This window comes from Pituophis catenifer, unplaced genomic scaffold (assembly GCF_029215685.1).
Source record: "Pituophis catenifer annectens isolate HBS135680 unplaced genomic scaffold, rPitCat1.0.hap2 SCAF_7, whole genome shotgun sequence".
Taxonomy (NCBI): Eukaryota; Metazoa; Chordata; class Lepidosauria; order Squamata; family Colubridae; genus Pituophis; species Pituophis catenifer.
The window spans coordinates 52,865,571-52,881,776 of NW_027256887.1; the positions used below are offsets into that span (position 1 = coordinate 52,865,571).

At 40.6% G+C, this 16,206-nt stretch overlaps 1 protein-coding gene across 1 annotated transcript in view; it reads right to left on the reverse strand.

Annotated features, from left to right (window-relative positions):
• Nucleotides 1-9,355: 9,355 nt before the first annotated feature.
• The window catches only part of ATP2B1 (ATPase plasma membrane Ca2+ transporting 1), a 75,988-nt gene continuing 69,137 nt past the window's right edge, over nt 9,356-16,206 (reverse strand). The window contains exons 17-22 of the mRNA XM_070947943.1: nt 15,977-16,190; nt 15,555-15,766; nt 14,308-14,415; nt 13,739-13,921; nt 13,350-13,436; nt 9,356-10,762 (exon numbers count right to left, since the gene is read on the reverse strand). Of these exons, the coding sequence (XP_070804044.1) occupies nt 10,448-10,762; nt 13,350-13,436; nt 13,739-13,921; nt 14,308-14,415; nt 15,555-15,766; nt 15,977-16,190 (1,119 nt within the window). The 3' untranslated portion in view covers nt 9,356-10,447. The remainder of the gene's footprint in view (nt 10,763-13,349; nt 13,437-13,738; nt 13,922-14,307; nt 14,416-15,554; nt 15,767-15,976; nt 16,191-16,206) is intronic.

The window sequence follows — 16,206 nt, forward strand, 5'->3', positions numbered from 1 at the left end:
TGCATCTTACTGCCTTAAAATGGCATACAGCTGTCATGTTCACTTTTATACTCAAAAGATTTAGATGCAGGTTGAAAAATTCATTTTGGTACCATTATTGTTCATTACTTGCTTAATATTTCTAAGTCATTATGATACATAGACCATTATTTCCAGCAGAATTGAGTGTGTGAGAAAGAGCACAAATGTTTGACACAGAATCATTACCCAAGCCCAGTGGTGGGTTGCCCCTGGTTCGGACCGGTTCGCAAGAACCGATAGTAAAACCGTCGGGAAGCTCTGCCCACCACCCCGGATGTCGTCATTGGCGATCTGCACATGCGCAGAAGCTTCTGCACATGCGCAATCCCCTTGCGAACTGGTAGTAAAGGTAAGTAGAACCCACCCCTGCCCAAGCTCCATTCCTCTGTTCACAATACATGTACAAGAGGGGCAGGTCTTAAATCATGACACATCCATTGTCTTACTAGTTCATGCCTTGCAGATGTTGCTGATTTATACAGCTTCCATCACATTTAATCAAGTACTCTAAATAATAATAAACTAATACTCATATTATTGTGGAGTACATGAATTCTTCAAACAGCTGTGTAGCACTTACAATTAACAGGAATAAATGCTTCACAGCCCACAAATCCTTGGTGGTCAAAATGGCAATGATAGCAGCATAACTGAAACGCCACATCCTTTGACTGCGCATGTCTAAGATGGCGTCCCGGCGCTGAATCCCGGATCCTTGGGGGGGCAATGCCTCGGCTTGGGGGGACTTTGGGGGGGTCATTTTGAACAGCTATGACCCCCGTTTGGGAAAGAGAGCACCTGGGGATCCCATTGAGAGCTTTGTTAGCTCTCTGGACCATCCCAGCTCCGAGGAGGACGACGTTGAAGCGCCAGCGGGTGAGGGCGTGAAGGATGCGGCCTGCGGGGGCGGCACTAGCACCGGCGGCTACGGGCAGTCGCGGCGGCGGCGGTGGCGGCCCCCTGACGACGGCGACGTTTGAGGCCCCTACGGAGGTTCCCCACGCCCCTGGATGCCTCGAGGAAGATCTAGAGGCAGGGGGCGGCTGGGGGCGTCCGTGGGGAGGCCGATGGCGACGGCGACGATGGTGGCGGCGGCGGCCGCGGCGGCGGCTGCGGTGACGGCAGCTGATGTCGGGGCGGCTCCCAGCGGCTTGCAGACCTGAACTACAGCATAGGATTCTTCAGCAGCAGCCTTAGACTGAGCTCTGGGAGACTGGAGAGTGTTGGACCCTTGGGGGAAGGGTTACCTCCATGGGGACCCAGAGACACCCCCCTAGGACGAGCTGGATGGGGGGGGAACGAAATAGGGCCGCATTATCCATCAGATAATGGTTGAGGGATTGCAGGGGTCGGAAAAGAACTACAAACCTATGCGGCTTGAATTTCCCCTCCCTCTTCCATCCTTTGGACCGAGTTTAGGCCTATGGGCCTTACTACGGTTACAGCTACCCATCTACTTTGGCCTGCTGAATTATTCCAAATTTTCCCCCTTTTACATCTAGTCTGTCTGAACTCCCTGCCATGTAAAATCTCTTCAACGTGAATTTACGAACTTAAACCTCCTTCTGAGCAGGATACTTGGACCCCCGGATGCTACTAATCCCAGGAGGGATACTGGTTCTATGGACATAAGGCCAGTGGGAGGCGGACTATGGCTATCTTCACGCCCGGATTTCCATCAGAGTTTCCATGGGTGGCCTAGGTGAGAGCATGGCTGCCCTGGAAACCTCCGGGGTCGAAGGATATGCACCTCCTTGGCCATTGTCGTGAGAGGACAATGGGCTTGATGGCCTAACCATGGACTAGAATTCTCCCTATGTTTGTAACATCAGCGGTACTCCCTTCCCTTGGACTCTGTCTCCCCTGATGATTATATGTATTCGGTGTCGGAACTCCTCGCCTTGCGAGATTCTCCCCACTCGCGGGTTTGGCCCTCCACATTATCGAGGGCCTATCTCGATGACGGACTTTGGAGTCCAGAGAGATGGCATGGAGCAAGGAAGAATTTGTGGGGTTTTTTAGGGAAATTTTTTAAGATTTTAAGGGGTTCTGGGAGGGGGGTTTGTAATGATCTTTCTAGAGAAATTGGGAAGAAGATTCTGGGGGATGGGGGGGGAAATCCACCAGGGTCAGAGCCGAGCCCGGCACAGGGTAACGATTTGGGAGGTGTTGGTCGAGGGACTGGGAAAGGGATGGGGGACGATACCTATGAGGTCTGTACCATCAGCACGGTAGATGGGAGGGGCAGATATGGCGGGAGCAGGGGACCATATCATGTGTTGGGGGCTCGCACTTGCTGTTTGAGAGCAATTGCTTGCCCCGGTCCCCATGGCTCCTCTTGGAGACTAGGTGGCTTAGATACTCAGGATCTGGGCCTTCGGCTGATGTTATGCAATGCCAGGTCCGTGGTTAATAAGGCCCCCCTCATTCACGATCTTATACAAGAGGGAGGAGCGGACCTGGCGGGTATTACGGAGACCTGGTTGGGCCCGGAGGGTGGCGTCCCTCTGGTTGAAATGTGCCCACCAGGCTTCAGAGCATTCCATCAGCCGAGGGCCCAGGGGAGGGGCGGGGGGGGTGGCGGTTATTATTAACGAGGATCTGGATCCGAGGGAGACCACTGTGCCTCAGATAGCCGGATGTGAGTCCCTCCTTGTGAGGTGGGGCCGTGGGGTTCAGATGGGCTTGTTGCTTACGTACCTGGCTCCCTGCCGCGTGGCAACAGCCCTTCCTGAGCTACTCGACGTGATAGCCACGGTGGCAGTAGATACACCCAGGCTTTTAGTCATGGGTGATTTCAACTTGCCATCTGTCGGTGAAACGTCTGAGGTGGCTCAGGAGTTCATGGCTTCCATGACGGCCATGGACCTGACCCAGTTAGTTCATGGCCCTACTCACAGGGGAGGTCACACTCTGGATCTGATTTTTGTCTCTGGCCAGTGGTTGAGTGGTCTTGTTATAGGGGATATAGACATGGAACCCTTGTCATGGACTGACCACTCACTCCTTTGCCTAGATCTTCGAACCGCGACCCCTTGCCGCAGGGAGGCGGACCCAATTAGATGGATCCGCCCCAGGCGCCTGATGGACCCTGATAGGTTCCAGACGGAGCTTGGGCCATTTCCTGAGGATCTAGCACATGACTCGGCCGAGGACCTGGTAGCCGCCTGGGATCGGGCGGCTGGTGGGGCCTTGGACCGAGTTGTGCCTTTGCGGCCTCTGACCCGATGCCGATCCCGGGTGGCTCCTTGGTTTACTGAGGAGCTGAGGGAAATGAAGCGCCGGAAAAGACGCCTGGAGAGCGGTTGGAGGGCCAGTCTCGCTGAATCTGATCGAACACTGGTAAGGTCGCATATTAAGGCCTACCTAGTGGCGATAAAGACGGCAAAGTCTAACTACTTTTCCGCCTCTATTGCGTCATCAGGGAATCGTCCGGCCGCCCTGTTTAGGGTGACCCGCGCCCTGCTCCATCTGGGAGTGCGGGAGGATCCCTTAGAAGGCAGGGCGGAGGATTTCGGACAATACCTGTATGACAAAATCGCTCAGATCCGGGGGGATTTGGACTCTGACTGGGTAGATCAGGGCAGGGTGACGAGGAACAGTCTTGAGAATGTTATCTGGGAGGAGTTTGATGCTGTGACTCCCGATGATGTGGACAGGATTTTGGGGAGACTTAGTGCGGTCACATGTTTACTGGACCCGTGTCCCTCCTGGTTGGTACTGGCTTCCCGGGAGGTTACACGAGGCTGGCTCCAGGGCGTCATTAATGCTTCCTTGAGTGAGGGTCACTTCCCCGCTGCCCTGAAAGAGGCGGTGGTGAGGCCTCTCCTCAAGAAGCCGTCCCTGGATCCAGCAATATTGGCTAACTATCGTCCTGTCTCCAACCTTCGCTTCATTGCGAAGGTTGTTGAGAGTGTGGTCGCGCAACAGTTTCCACAATTCCTGGAGGAAACATCCTATCTGGATCCGTTCCAGTCGGGTTTCAGGTCTGGGCACAGCACGGAAACGGCATTGGTCGCGTTCGTTGATGATCTCTGGAGGGCTCGGGACAGGGGTTATTCCTCTGTTCTGGTCCTATTAGATCTCTCAGCGGCTTTTGATACCATCGACCATGGTATCATGCTGCACCGGCTGGAAGAGTTGGGGGTGGGAGGCACCGTGTTACGGTGGTTCTCCTCCTTTCTCTCCGACCGGTCGCAGTTTGTGTTGGCAGGGGGGCAGAGGTCGACCTCGAGGCCTCTCATTTGTGGAGTGCCGCAGGGATCGGTCCTCTCGCCCCTTCTGTTCAACATTTATGTGAAGCCACTGGGCGAGATCATCCGTGGCTTTGGGGTGAGATACCACCAGTACGCTGATGACACCCAGCTGTACATCTCCACCCCAGGCCACCCCAACGATGCCCTTGAAGTGATGTCCCAGTGCCTGGAGGCTGTGCGGATCTGGATGGGGAGGAACAGGCTCAGGCTCAACCCTTCCAAGACTGAGTGGCTGTGGCTCCCGGCATCCCGATATAGTCAGTTGACTCCATCACTGACTATTGGGGGCGAGTCTTTGGCCCCCACTGAAAGGGCTCGCAATCTGGGAGTCCTCCTGGATAGACAGCTGTCTTTGGAGGAACATCTGACGGCTGTTACCAGGGGGACCTTTTATCAGGTTCGCCTGATTCGCCAGTTGCGGCCCTTTCTTGATCGGGATTCCCTGTGCACAGTCACTCACGCCCTCGTCACCTCTCGCCTTGACTACTGTAACGCTCTCTACATGGGGCTCCCCTTGAAGAGCACCCGGAGGCTCCAGCTGGTCCAGAATGCAGCAGCGCGGGTAGTGATGGGAGCAACATGGCGCTCCCATGTAACACCACTCCTGCGCGAGCTGCACTGGCTCCCGGTGGTCTTCCGGGTGCGCTTCAAGGTGTTGGTTATCACCTTTAAAGCGCTCCATGGCATAGGGCCTAGCTATCTCCGAGACCGCCTGCTGCTACCGATGACCTCCCATCGACCCGTGCGCTCCCACAGAGAGGGCCTCCTCAGGGTGCCATCAGCCAAACAATGTAGGCTGGTGGCCCCCAGGGGGAGGGCTTTCTCTGTGGGGGCTCCCACCCTCTGGAATCAGTTGCCCCCGGAGATAAGAAGAATCCAGGACCTCAATGCCTTCCGTCGTTCCCTGAAAACCTATCTTTTTCAGCAAGCCGGGTTGGCTTAAGAAGAAATTTTTAAAATTTTTAAATTCTTTTAATTAGTCTGCGATTTTTAATTTTTTGGGCCAAATTTTATATATATTTTTAAATGTTTTAATATTTGTATTCTATGTTTTTTATCTTGGCTGTACACCGCCCTGAGTCCTCAGGGAGAAGGGCGGTATATAAATTCGAAATTAAATTAAATTAAATTAAATTAATTGATGTTGCACATACTGTATACAGAAATAGGGCTTTGATAGCACTGCCATGACTGTCATCCTAATTTTGTTGATTATCCTCCCTGCCCCACAGGCATTGTTGCATGGGCCACATCTGCAATTTTCTGAAGCAGCTGTACTTTTAGCAGAGAAACTTTGTGCCTAATGGCACTTCATTTTCAGCCAAGTCAACGCTGATTTTTCTCCCAGACTTAAGTAAAATAATCCTTTGTTTCATGGTCTTCGGTTTCAGAAAAATTTCAAGCTAGAAAAAAGCATTAGGTTATAAATAATTATTCCAATATACATGTAATCACATCTGTATATGAAAATATATAGGCTGAACATTTTAATTTGTGAACATTTGTTTGCCAGTGTCAGGGTTTGATATGGTTTATAATAAAACAATAAAACAACTCTAAAATATTCATAAACCCAAATAATTAAAAATCAATTAATAACATTATTAATAAACAATTATATCAGGCAGACGTGAATCCCCTTCAGAGGGCTGTTTTCATCACAAAAATATGTGCACCAAACAGACATAAAATGAAACTGTACTGTAAGCATCAGATTAATGTATAAGGGAGAATAGGATGAAACTATTTGTTATTCATAAAATGTGGTGGAGCTGAGTGTCCAAAGTAAGAATTGTAGTAATTCCAAAGGCAGTTAAATTATACAGACCTAAATATCAATTCCATTTTACCAACATTTAAATCTAATCCAATATTCTCCTTTTTGCAACCTCAGACAGTTACCAAATGAAAGTTATCAAGATGATGATAAATTGTCATGCTGAATTTCATTTAGCTTAAGTTACATGTTATATGGCATCGAAATGCACAATAGTAGATTGTACTTCTATGGGATCAAAAATCAAAACACAAAGGATGACAGTTATAGCCAACATCTAAAAAACCTTTGCAACTAATTTTATCACTAGTTTCCATGTCTTGTAGAATGGACCTTCACAACCAGCTACATAATTTCTAACATTATTTGGAATGGGTAGATTTTCTTCTCTATGAGAATATAAGGAACACCAAACTAAACTGATTACTAATAGATTTTAAATAAATGGAAAAACTTTACACAAAAGCTTTACTGCCTTCCCTTAACTGCTGCTTTCTGCATGTACTGGACTTCAATTTCCATAACTCCAAACCAGTATTGTGGCTGCAGAATATGAACAGTGCAATTTCATCACACAGCATTATCTGATTGCAGTAGGAAATCAATAGGAAAAGCAACAGTGTATACAATCCTTCAGATTTAAGACAGTTTCCATTTAAACTATCTAGAGCAGGGGTGTCAAACTAGCGACAACACATTGTCACATGACGTATTGCAACTTTCCCCCTTCACTAAAATGGGGGTGGGGTGGCCAGCGCATGACGCATCCGGCCTGCGGGTCGTGAGTTTGACACCCCTGATCTAGAACATACCCATAGCTACAACTATTATGTGGAAATTAATTATTTTAGCATTGTAATATGCCATGCCAAAATGTTCTAGGAGACTTTGGAATAGAAGGTTTTAGCAAATAAGATTTATTCTGTCATTTAGTTTTTTATAGTATAAAACTGGAATCCTTCTTTATCAAGGAAGTTCTTAACCATGTGTGCAACTGTGATATGTTGATAAAATAGAAATATTTCAGAATTTCATCTGTTTAGCAAGATGAAAACACCAGTTGAAGAGAAAAGAAAAGATGTACTGTAAGTATTTAAAATGTATTTCAACCACAAAGTCATTCTTTCACAAAATTGACTTTGGATTCCTGAATGATATCCCTGGGATTGAATCTGCTCAGATTGAAGAATATACTCAATATCAAGTTTCTTGTTCATTTTATTAAAGTGATACAATGTCTACAACTGGATCATCATTTTTATGTCAAAGCGGTTAGATTCTGGGTTTAAAATTAAACAACCAATTGTAAGTGGTTGTGCCAATTCCCCTTTTGTATTTCTGATTCCCTATTTTATGCTATAAAAAACATAGAAATCCTTCATGTTATTTCAAAAGAACAAAGTGGATTCAAACACAATGAAATGGAAAGCTATCATATTGTTGCTTCATCTTGGGAGTAGTTTACATTCCTGCTGTATCTATATATGCGATCAATTTAGATTATTATCTAATATTGAGTCTATTCTCTGTTATTGATTTCTGCAAGTGTTAATTTTTCCTGAATATTAAATTGGTTTGAATCCATACATTTAGCTAAAATTAATTCAAATAATATTTCAAATTGAAATCCTAATGAGGTACATATCACAAAGTAAAAAGTCAGATACAAAACAGGCTACATATTCAGAATAAAATTATGTATTTCAAGTAAAATATTTTCAGAGATTTCAGTCCCCATCCAGAGACAGATAAACAGCATATTTATTTATTTAAGTTACATCAAGCAAAATGAAAGTAAGCCTTACAACCAGGAAAAGCAATGTGGGGGTCAGTAATTGAAAAGCAGTAATGACTACTTTAATAAATAATGAAATTATGTTGCTTTCATAGTAGTAAAATTATAGAACAAATATCCTTGGTATTAGATTACACTTACTATTAAGACTCAACGTACTGCAGTCAACAGGATTGAAAAAGTTAATTTGTAAATTAAATTTCTCCTTGAGGTATGACCTGTAGAATTCACTCTAGAGTTTGGACATTCAAATAATGATGATTACCATTAAAAGAAAAGAAAATCTTTCCAAATAGCAAGTTTAAAAAATAACAACTATAATGAATCATACACAGCTGAGATAGTTTGAACAATTACATCTCATTCTTCAATATGCGTTGCAGTTACATCATTCTCCCAGTTACATAAATACTACCTTTCCAAACCATACTTCTTATCCACTTACAAAATAAGAATCTGAAAATAATTACTATATCGGCATAAATAGTAAGTTCTCTAAATAGGATAAAGGACAAACCAACTAGAAAATGAATGGTTGATATTTGGATACAATATGCAAAACCTTATGGATGGATATAATGGTGTCCAATGAAAGGACAATTAACCATTATCGAATCCCTGTATATTTTACTTGAAATCTGAATGATAAAATCTAGCTGTAACATTACATGTCTCAAATTGCTTCCCCAGAAGACAAACTAATGTTCACAGATGTGACTATCATATTCTTGAGGTGCTTAAATACTATTAAGATGCATTCCCTTCTTCCTTTGTTAGCTCAGCTCCAGACACGTTAATGTCTGGTTTAGCAGCAGACTTATTCCAAGTTTTCTTATGAAGAATATACACCTCTTTCAGAAAAAAATTATAAGTAGATCATTCTGAAGAGTAGAAAATTATTCTGTCATGATTGAGAAAATATATTATCACAGAGAATCATGTTTCTCCTTACCTGCCTTATATTTTCAGTAAGGTATTTATCCCTACTCTATTGGGCTGTACTGGCAAAAAGGAAGAATACATCCCAAATCATCAGAAAGCAAAAATTAAAATTAGACACTGATAATAAACACAAAAAGAAAAATTGACATTTTCAATTATTGGTTAAGAAAAACAAATTGTCTAAGATAGGCATATCGGAGAACATACATTTATTCGTATTTTCTTTTAGAGTGGAAAAAGTTTCTAAGGTGATTTATTTCTATCTCTCACTCTTGTGAATGAGGATAGGACTGTGCAGTGCTTCAGATCAGATCAGGAATAGGGGTTTTGGAACATGCAGGAATGCAAAGAAAATCTGTCTACAACTTTTTGTTTTCCTTGGACTGCATGGCAGCTTTAAAGTGTTGCAGATAGATGTTGTATTCATACTTCCATGTATTCCAGAGCACCTCTTCTGCATAAAATCAGAAACAGTCCACAGTCTTTGTTCTTTAACATCTAGTGAAGCCACCAAAACCTAATATTTATAAAGATGCTGGATTCTATAAAAACCATTGCCGCATATTTATTTTATCAAAAGGGGTGATTTATTTTAACTCAAATGAATTTCAAAACAGTGTATGGTAACTATTCATAACTTTCCAAATACCAATAGCCTTCATGCTATAAAGATATTTAGGTCAGAAAAATAAACAGCTCCACTCACAGTTCACCAAGCTACTGTTTCTAGACAAAAACAAAAAAGACTAAAGTTCTGATTTATTTTGATTTAATCCATTTTGCCTGAAATAGCAAAAGTATTTCAAGCAAGTTCCATCATAGGTCCTGCATTAAACAATCCTCTATTAAATTCTGAACATGTTCAGCGAGTTCTGAATTTTAAAAATTTTTACAATTGTTTCAAAACCATTAAGTAGTAAATGTTTAAGAAACTAATTAGGACAGAGGCCATAACTTCATTAGAACACCATTGCTCATGTTTTTTTTTTTTTTGTTTTTTACAAAGCATTAGTGTTACCTATTTGGCTATTAGTAGTAGCAGTTTTATCTACAATATTTAACAAGGTAAGTTGCAGGCAAAATTTTTAGTACAGTTTCAATAGAAACACCCTTTCCTGAAAATACAGCAGTATTTGATGGACTAATTTTTTTCTACATCATTTATAAGGAAACTTCCCATCTCTGAACAGGAACAAAAAAGTATCTACAAACCTTGTAAACAGATCTGCATTATTTATAAACATAAATAATTCAAATTATTAACAGCCAAGAGCAGAAATGAAAATTATAAATTTGGTGATCCTGGGCTCTCCTGCCCAATCCAGCCCTCTCATCAAAGGAATTAAGAACATAAGTTCTGGTAAGACATTCTTATGGGCCATTCTTAAGTACAGCTAATGATCCACAGGACACATAAGCAAGTTACTGTTTATCTGTCAGAGTTCATTATTACTCCCACTTTCCCCTCCCCCAGAAAAGCACCCTGAAGTCTGGCAGAAAGCTTCTTTTTAAAAAAATAAATCTACATTCGTACAATTTTATCTTCTTGTTGAAGTCCAAGACAAGAATACCATCTTGTCCATCATAGTGAGGGAGAAAGCCCAGTTTCAGTGTGTTTCTTTAAATGCAGCTAGTGTGTTAACATTCAGCATACAATCAGAGTGATGTTTCCAAACTATGCAGTGGGCTCCCTGGGGATGAAGAGGTAGCAGACTTACTCAAGTCTGTCGTAAGATGAATTCCACTATTAACCGCATTGTTATTTTTGTTGGGTGATAGTGGAAGAGGAGTTGAGTTGCGTTTTGTTGGAGCATCATCTTCAGCATCAGTATCATCAATAAGTGGAATATGAGTTTCAGAATCTTCTATTCTAAACTCAGGATGAGTCATAAAATTGTGGATTGAACTTCGGGATTCAGGTTTTTCCAATCCTTCATATAAGGAACTACGAAATGCATTCACCACTCGGATCTGCAAGTATGAAAAGCGCAAGTGTTACTGTTTAATAATATTGTTCATAGGAGAACATTGTTTTATGAGGTTGAATCCACAAATAGGTAAGACGAGTGAATTGAATTTATATAATGCAATGGAACTTGCAATAAACTGTAAAAAAATAAATAAAAATTAAGAGCATTTCAGAACAGCACTGTCGGGCTATAACAGAAATAAATGTAAAAAAATTGGTCCAAAATGTCAAGCTACAAAATTGAACCTCTCTACTTTTATAACTAATATGAAATGTTGAAAATTTTAAGCCAATTTATAAATTCTATTCCATTTTAAAGACAGATAAATATTAGACTTCTAGAATATGGAATTATAAACTACTGGCCGGGCTTTAAGAATTTTTAAGTTTTTTTTTTTTTTAAACAAATGCTGGGAACTCAAGCTATGAAAATTTCAATATAACATAAACTTGTTCAAGCTTGCTGGATTTAATCTAAATATTTGAGTATATGTCACATAAAATACTTTCATAGAAATGTGTGCCATAATTTGTAGGATCAAGAAATGCATGATAAAAATAGCCTATATGAAGTAATCTGTTCTCCCTCACATTACTGCAGATATTTCAGCCATATTATGTATATATGCTCAAATGACAAAAATATGAGCCAAGTCAGGTTTATGTGAATTTATTTTAAATACCTTTGGATATATTTTAAGCTTTTTGCTTCAAATATCCCAGTTGCCATATTTTATATACACTAGGTTCTAGATCATAACTAGAAAATAAATGTGTCTTATCAAATTAAAATTAATGGTATGCACATGCCTAGCTAAACATTTTTATTTATTGGGTTCTTGTTTTTTGAGGTTGATTCTCTTCCTACAGACATTCCATTACCAATGTAAGTAACTGATGATGCCATCTAGTTTGGTAATGAATACAAAAAGAGACAGCTGTTTTTTGAAACAGGTATTTGCTCAATTAAGACTTCCCATATCCTCCAGATGCCAATATCGTCAATGCTGAAGCTGCTGTAGATATAAACAACTCTAGTTCTTTTTCCAACCTCACTCTATAGCAGGGATGTCAAACTCAAGGCCCAGAGGCTAGATCTGGCCTGCGGGGTGCTTCGATCTGGCCCATGGGACCGCCCTGAAAACAGCAAAGGACTGGCCCGTGGTGCCTCTGCCAGCAAGAATGGAGCTTGGGAGGCTGTCGCAGCTGATAACAGAGCTTGTGACGGCCGCAGGTGGCAGTCCCAAGCTCCATTTTTACTGGCAAAGAGTTGCAGGAGGCTGTCGCAGCTAAAAACAGAGCTTGTGACGGCCGCAGGTGGCACTCCCAAGCTCCGTTTTCACTGGCAGAGGGTTGCAGGAGGCTGTTGCTGCTGAAAACGGAGCTTGGGAGTTTTTATTATCCACAATAAGCAATCCAGAGTAGTCCTATGTTTACAACTTCAACAGTATGAAACCCAACGTATGATCAACTTACATTCAGAATATTTAACTTGAGTCTGATATTATATCCACTTTATTTTGTGCATGTCTACTATTTCAAATGGAACATTAAATTATGATCCAAAGACATTAAAGTCTCTTTTGGGAAGTAATGTCTATCAAAAGCCCCCATTAGAAGCCAGATGGAACAGATCTATTTCTTATTTCTGTCTCTATAGTTCTTTTTCATTTGTGCCATGAATGTAAACTCTTTATAGAATGGCATATTTATGTATATGTATTTTTCCATAACTAAAGATGGTAATTCCACTTAGGCATTACATGTGGCATTCTGAATAATATGCCTGTCAGTGAAGACTTTCTTACCTATAAACATCACCATGACTAAGAGGATGTCTCCAAAATGACACTGACATCGACATCAATGACATTGCTGGGAGAGTTGAACAAGGCTTTTATTATCATGCATAACAATTTTTTTTACATAAAGGACATTTTAATCCTAATATTTATAGCATAGAATACAATTTATGTATTTTCACTTTAAATATTGTTAATTCTGGAAGATCTTAGAACATAAAATAACAATCTTTATGAAAAATATATGTGCTTAAAATTAATTTTGCTGTTGCAAATTAAACCCTTTCCCTCATGATCTACAAATTATTCTGAAATTACAGAAGTAAACATGAAGTAAACATATTTGTCTTGGACCAGCTTTAAGCATTTCACTAAACAAGTTTGTAGATCTTTTTGTTTATAGACTTCAAGGCATATACTCAAATATTTGTAGCTATTACTATAAATATTTTTCAAAAATGTCTGTTCTGTGCAAGTACGAAGGTACTATGTGCATGTTCAAGGTTTCACTGTATAGAATTGTTTCAATTGTTCCACTTGAACTGTGACCCTCGAAAAAGATGGGGGGGGTTAGGACTCCCATTTTGAAGGTAAAATGTGAAAAAACGTTAATGATGAATTTAACGACTGAAGGAAAGAATGAAACGTTAGATGTGTGAATTAGGAAATGTTAATTTCATGCACTTATGAACACACACTCACACCCCACAGTAGTAGAAGCAGAAGTAGTAGTAGTAGTAGTGGTAGAGGAAAACACTACATGTGTAGGGGTAGAAATATTTGTTACATCATGATGCTGGCTGGCGATGGAAGGTTGCCGCCTTAGAGCCCCCTGAATGGAAGTTCCACTCTGGAAAGCATTCACTACATCCATCTGCAAGGAATCAGAGATTGTGACAGCTTGCTCAGCAAGAGAGAGAGAGAACAAGAGAAAGGAGCATCCCATCTACAACACATAAAAAGCAAAGAAAAAAGGCACTTTTATAGAGCAGGTAAAGAGGCGAGAAGCACATTTGGTGATGAAGTAAAGAAGGAATTTGAAAGTTTAAACAGCTAATACTTTTCCCATATAAAGATTTCAGTCACACATTTTATGACTACAATCCAAACCAATACTAAGAACAATGAGGAAATGTCAAGTCCTCAACCCTACTTCCTACCTTTACAAGACCATACCTGAGTTTGTATCCTGTTTAGACCCCTAAACCATAAGATCTGACCACGCCTTAGCTCTCTTTCAGCATGATCAATTTCTTCCACGTCTTCTGCTAATTCTTCTTCAGGAATCTCTTCCTTTTGTGTTCCATGGCCAGCTTCTTTAAGGAATTTCAAATGACTGGTTGGAATAGTTGATATCAACTATAACAATGAGAAACAAAAACTTAACATATTTATGAAAACTTTCCCTTATGTTCAAATACCCTTTTAGAATTAGTGACAGACTTCCCAGCCCTTCCTTAAATAAGAAACAGCTAGTTTAAAGTTTTTCACTATTTTCTTTGGAGAGGGTTTAAACAAATTGTAGCTAGTCAACATTGCAGCATAATACTTCCATGAATTTGGATGCATAATAAAAAGATTGTATTAAATTGCTTTCTTTTCCATATTGTCTTGAGATTTCAAAGTTTAAAACAGCAATAGTAGAGCAACATGGAGAAAATTAATGACAGTGAAACTGAGTAATATGAGTAAAATGCATTCTTTGGTAATTTGAGGAACTGAACTACAAAAGTAGTATTACATACCTGGCCCCAGAGAAGTGTTCCCATTCCTAGAAAAATTGACCACAACCAGTGTTCTACTGTAAGCTCAGAGCAACTGAAAGGCTTCCCACCGAACTGTACAATAACTATCTGTTAAGAAAAATAATGATTGTATCAGCTATTTGAAATTATAAAACAATGTATTGGCTTTTATGATACAATTTCAGTAACTATTTAAAAGATTGTAATTCTAGCCATTACATGAACCAGTTCATAAGTAGACAGTGGACATATGTCATTGGAATGGCTTCCAATTTTGCTTCCCATTATAAAAAGATGTTTTTTACTGTACCCTAAGCTTCACAAATCCAAGGTTATCTTCTATGGCTTTATATTGACTTTATAAAAACTTATTACTCTTCTCAAATCATATTAACAAATGTATGGACAGTAGGCCAAAACAGGACAAACTGATACACACACATACACACACACACACACACACACACACAGAATATATCATCCTACACCAGGTTTATTTATTTCTGGGGCAAAAGATTTCACAAGTGGGCTCCATCACTGAGATGGCTCTCAGATGAACACCCTCTTTTCCTTGGATTGAAGGAAAACCTGAAGGAAATCTTGCAAAAATAATTATAATGCATAGCTATGTTATAAATAACCCTATGTTGTGTTTCAAGATAAGTTATTAACACTTTTGAATTTTATAATACCAAATTATAGCAATAGTATTATATACACTGCTTCCTAGTGCTTTATGGCACTCTCTAAACGGTTTACAAAGTCAGTATATTACCCCCAACTACCAGGGTCCTCATTTTACCAACCTTGGAAGGATGGAAGACTGAGTCAACCTCGAGCCGATCAGGTTTGAACTTCTGGCAGTGGTCAGAGTTAGCCTGCAATATTGCGTTCGAACCACTGCACCGTGACAGCTCTTATTATGTGAACACATTCTAATTATCAAGCTTGCCATAAGCTAACATGAGTGTGATATGAACATATTATACATCTTTAACAGTAATATTAAAATTAACAGTAACACAAACATATTTCTGTAAGCATATTACCAATGATAAAACCATGTTTGTACAGATCACATTATCCTCTAATGTGATACACACAGATATGTTTTACATTTAAATAAATTCTGAACCTGTCAAGGGGTGTCCTACCTGAATACTGATTATACATACAGCAATCATTGGCCTCTAAAAACTCTAACCTTCCAAATTCTGCATGACTTTATTTAAAAAAAATCTACTCACCTGTACAATAAATGTCCCAAGAACTATAGTACAGAATATAGCATTATTGAAAATTCCTTCAAATACATTCCTTTCACCATGAATTTTTCGGGCATTTATTTCATTAAATAGCTGCATCATTACAAATGTATTAAACACAATTGTGTAGTGCTCTGAAGGAGGAGCATGAAGAGGTGCATTTCTTCCACTATCAATATCAAAGATTTTTTCACCTGTAAACAAGAGATAAATATTCTCAAAATGCCACTCAAATTCATGTTTTTGTAACCATTGCTTTAGTCTTCTTTTAACATGCCTTTCTCCTTTAACATTCTATTAACATGTCAATGTCCCTTAGCATTCCTTTAAATACTGAAGAAATTCTCACAATAAAGCAAGCACAGAAAGTATTCCAGAAGTTTAAATTATAATATTATTCTTACCAGCAAACAACAATGTGAAGACAACCACAAGCTGATAGAAAGCATGACCCAGAATATTCTTCATCATGGTCCGTGAGATGAGAGGTTTGTTTCTACCATAAGGTTTTCTCAGCAAAAGTGCTTCTGTGGGGGGTTCTGTTGCCAAAGCAAGTGAAGCTAGGGTATCCATTATGAGATTTACCCATAACATCTGAACAGCTTTAAGTGGAGAGTCCTGTAAAATCAAAGTT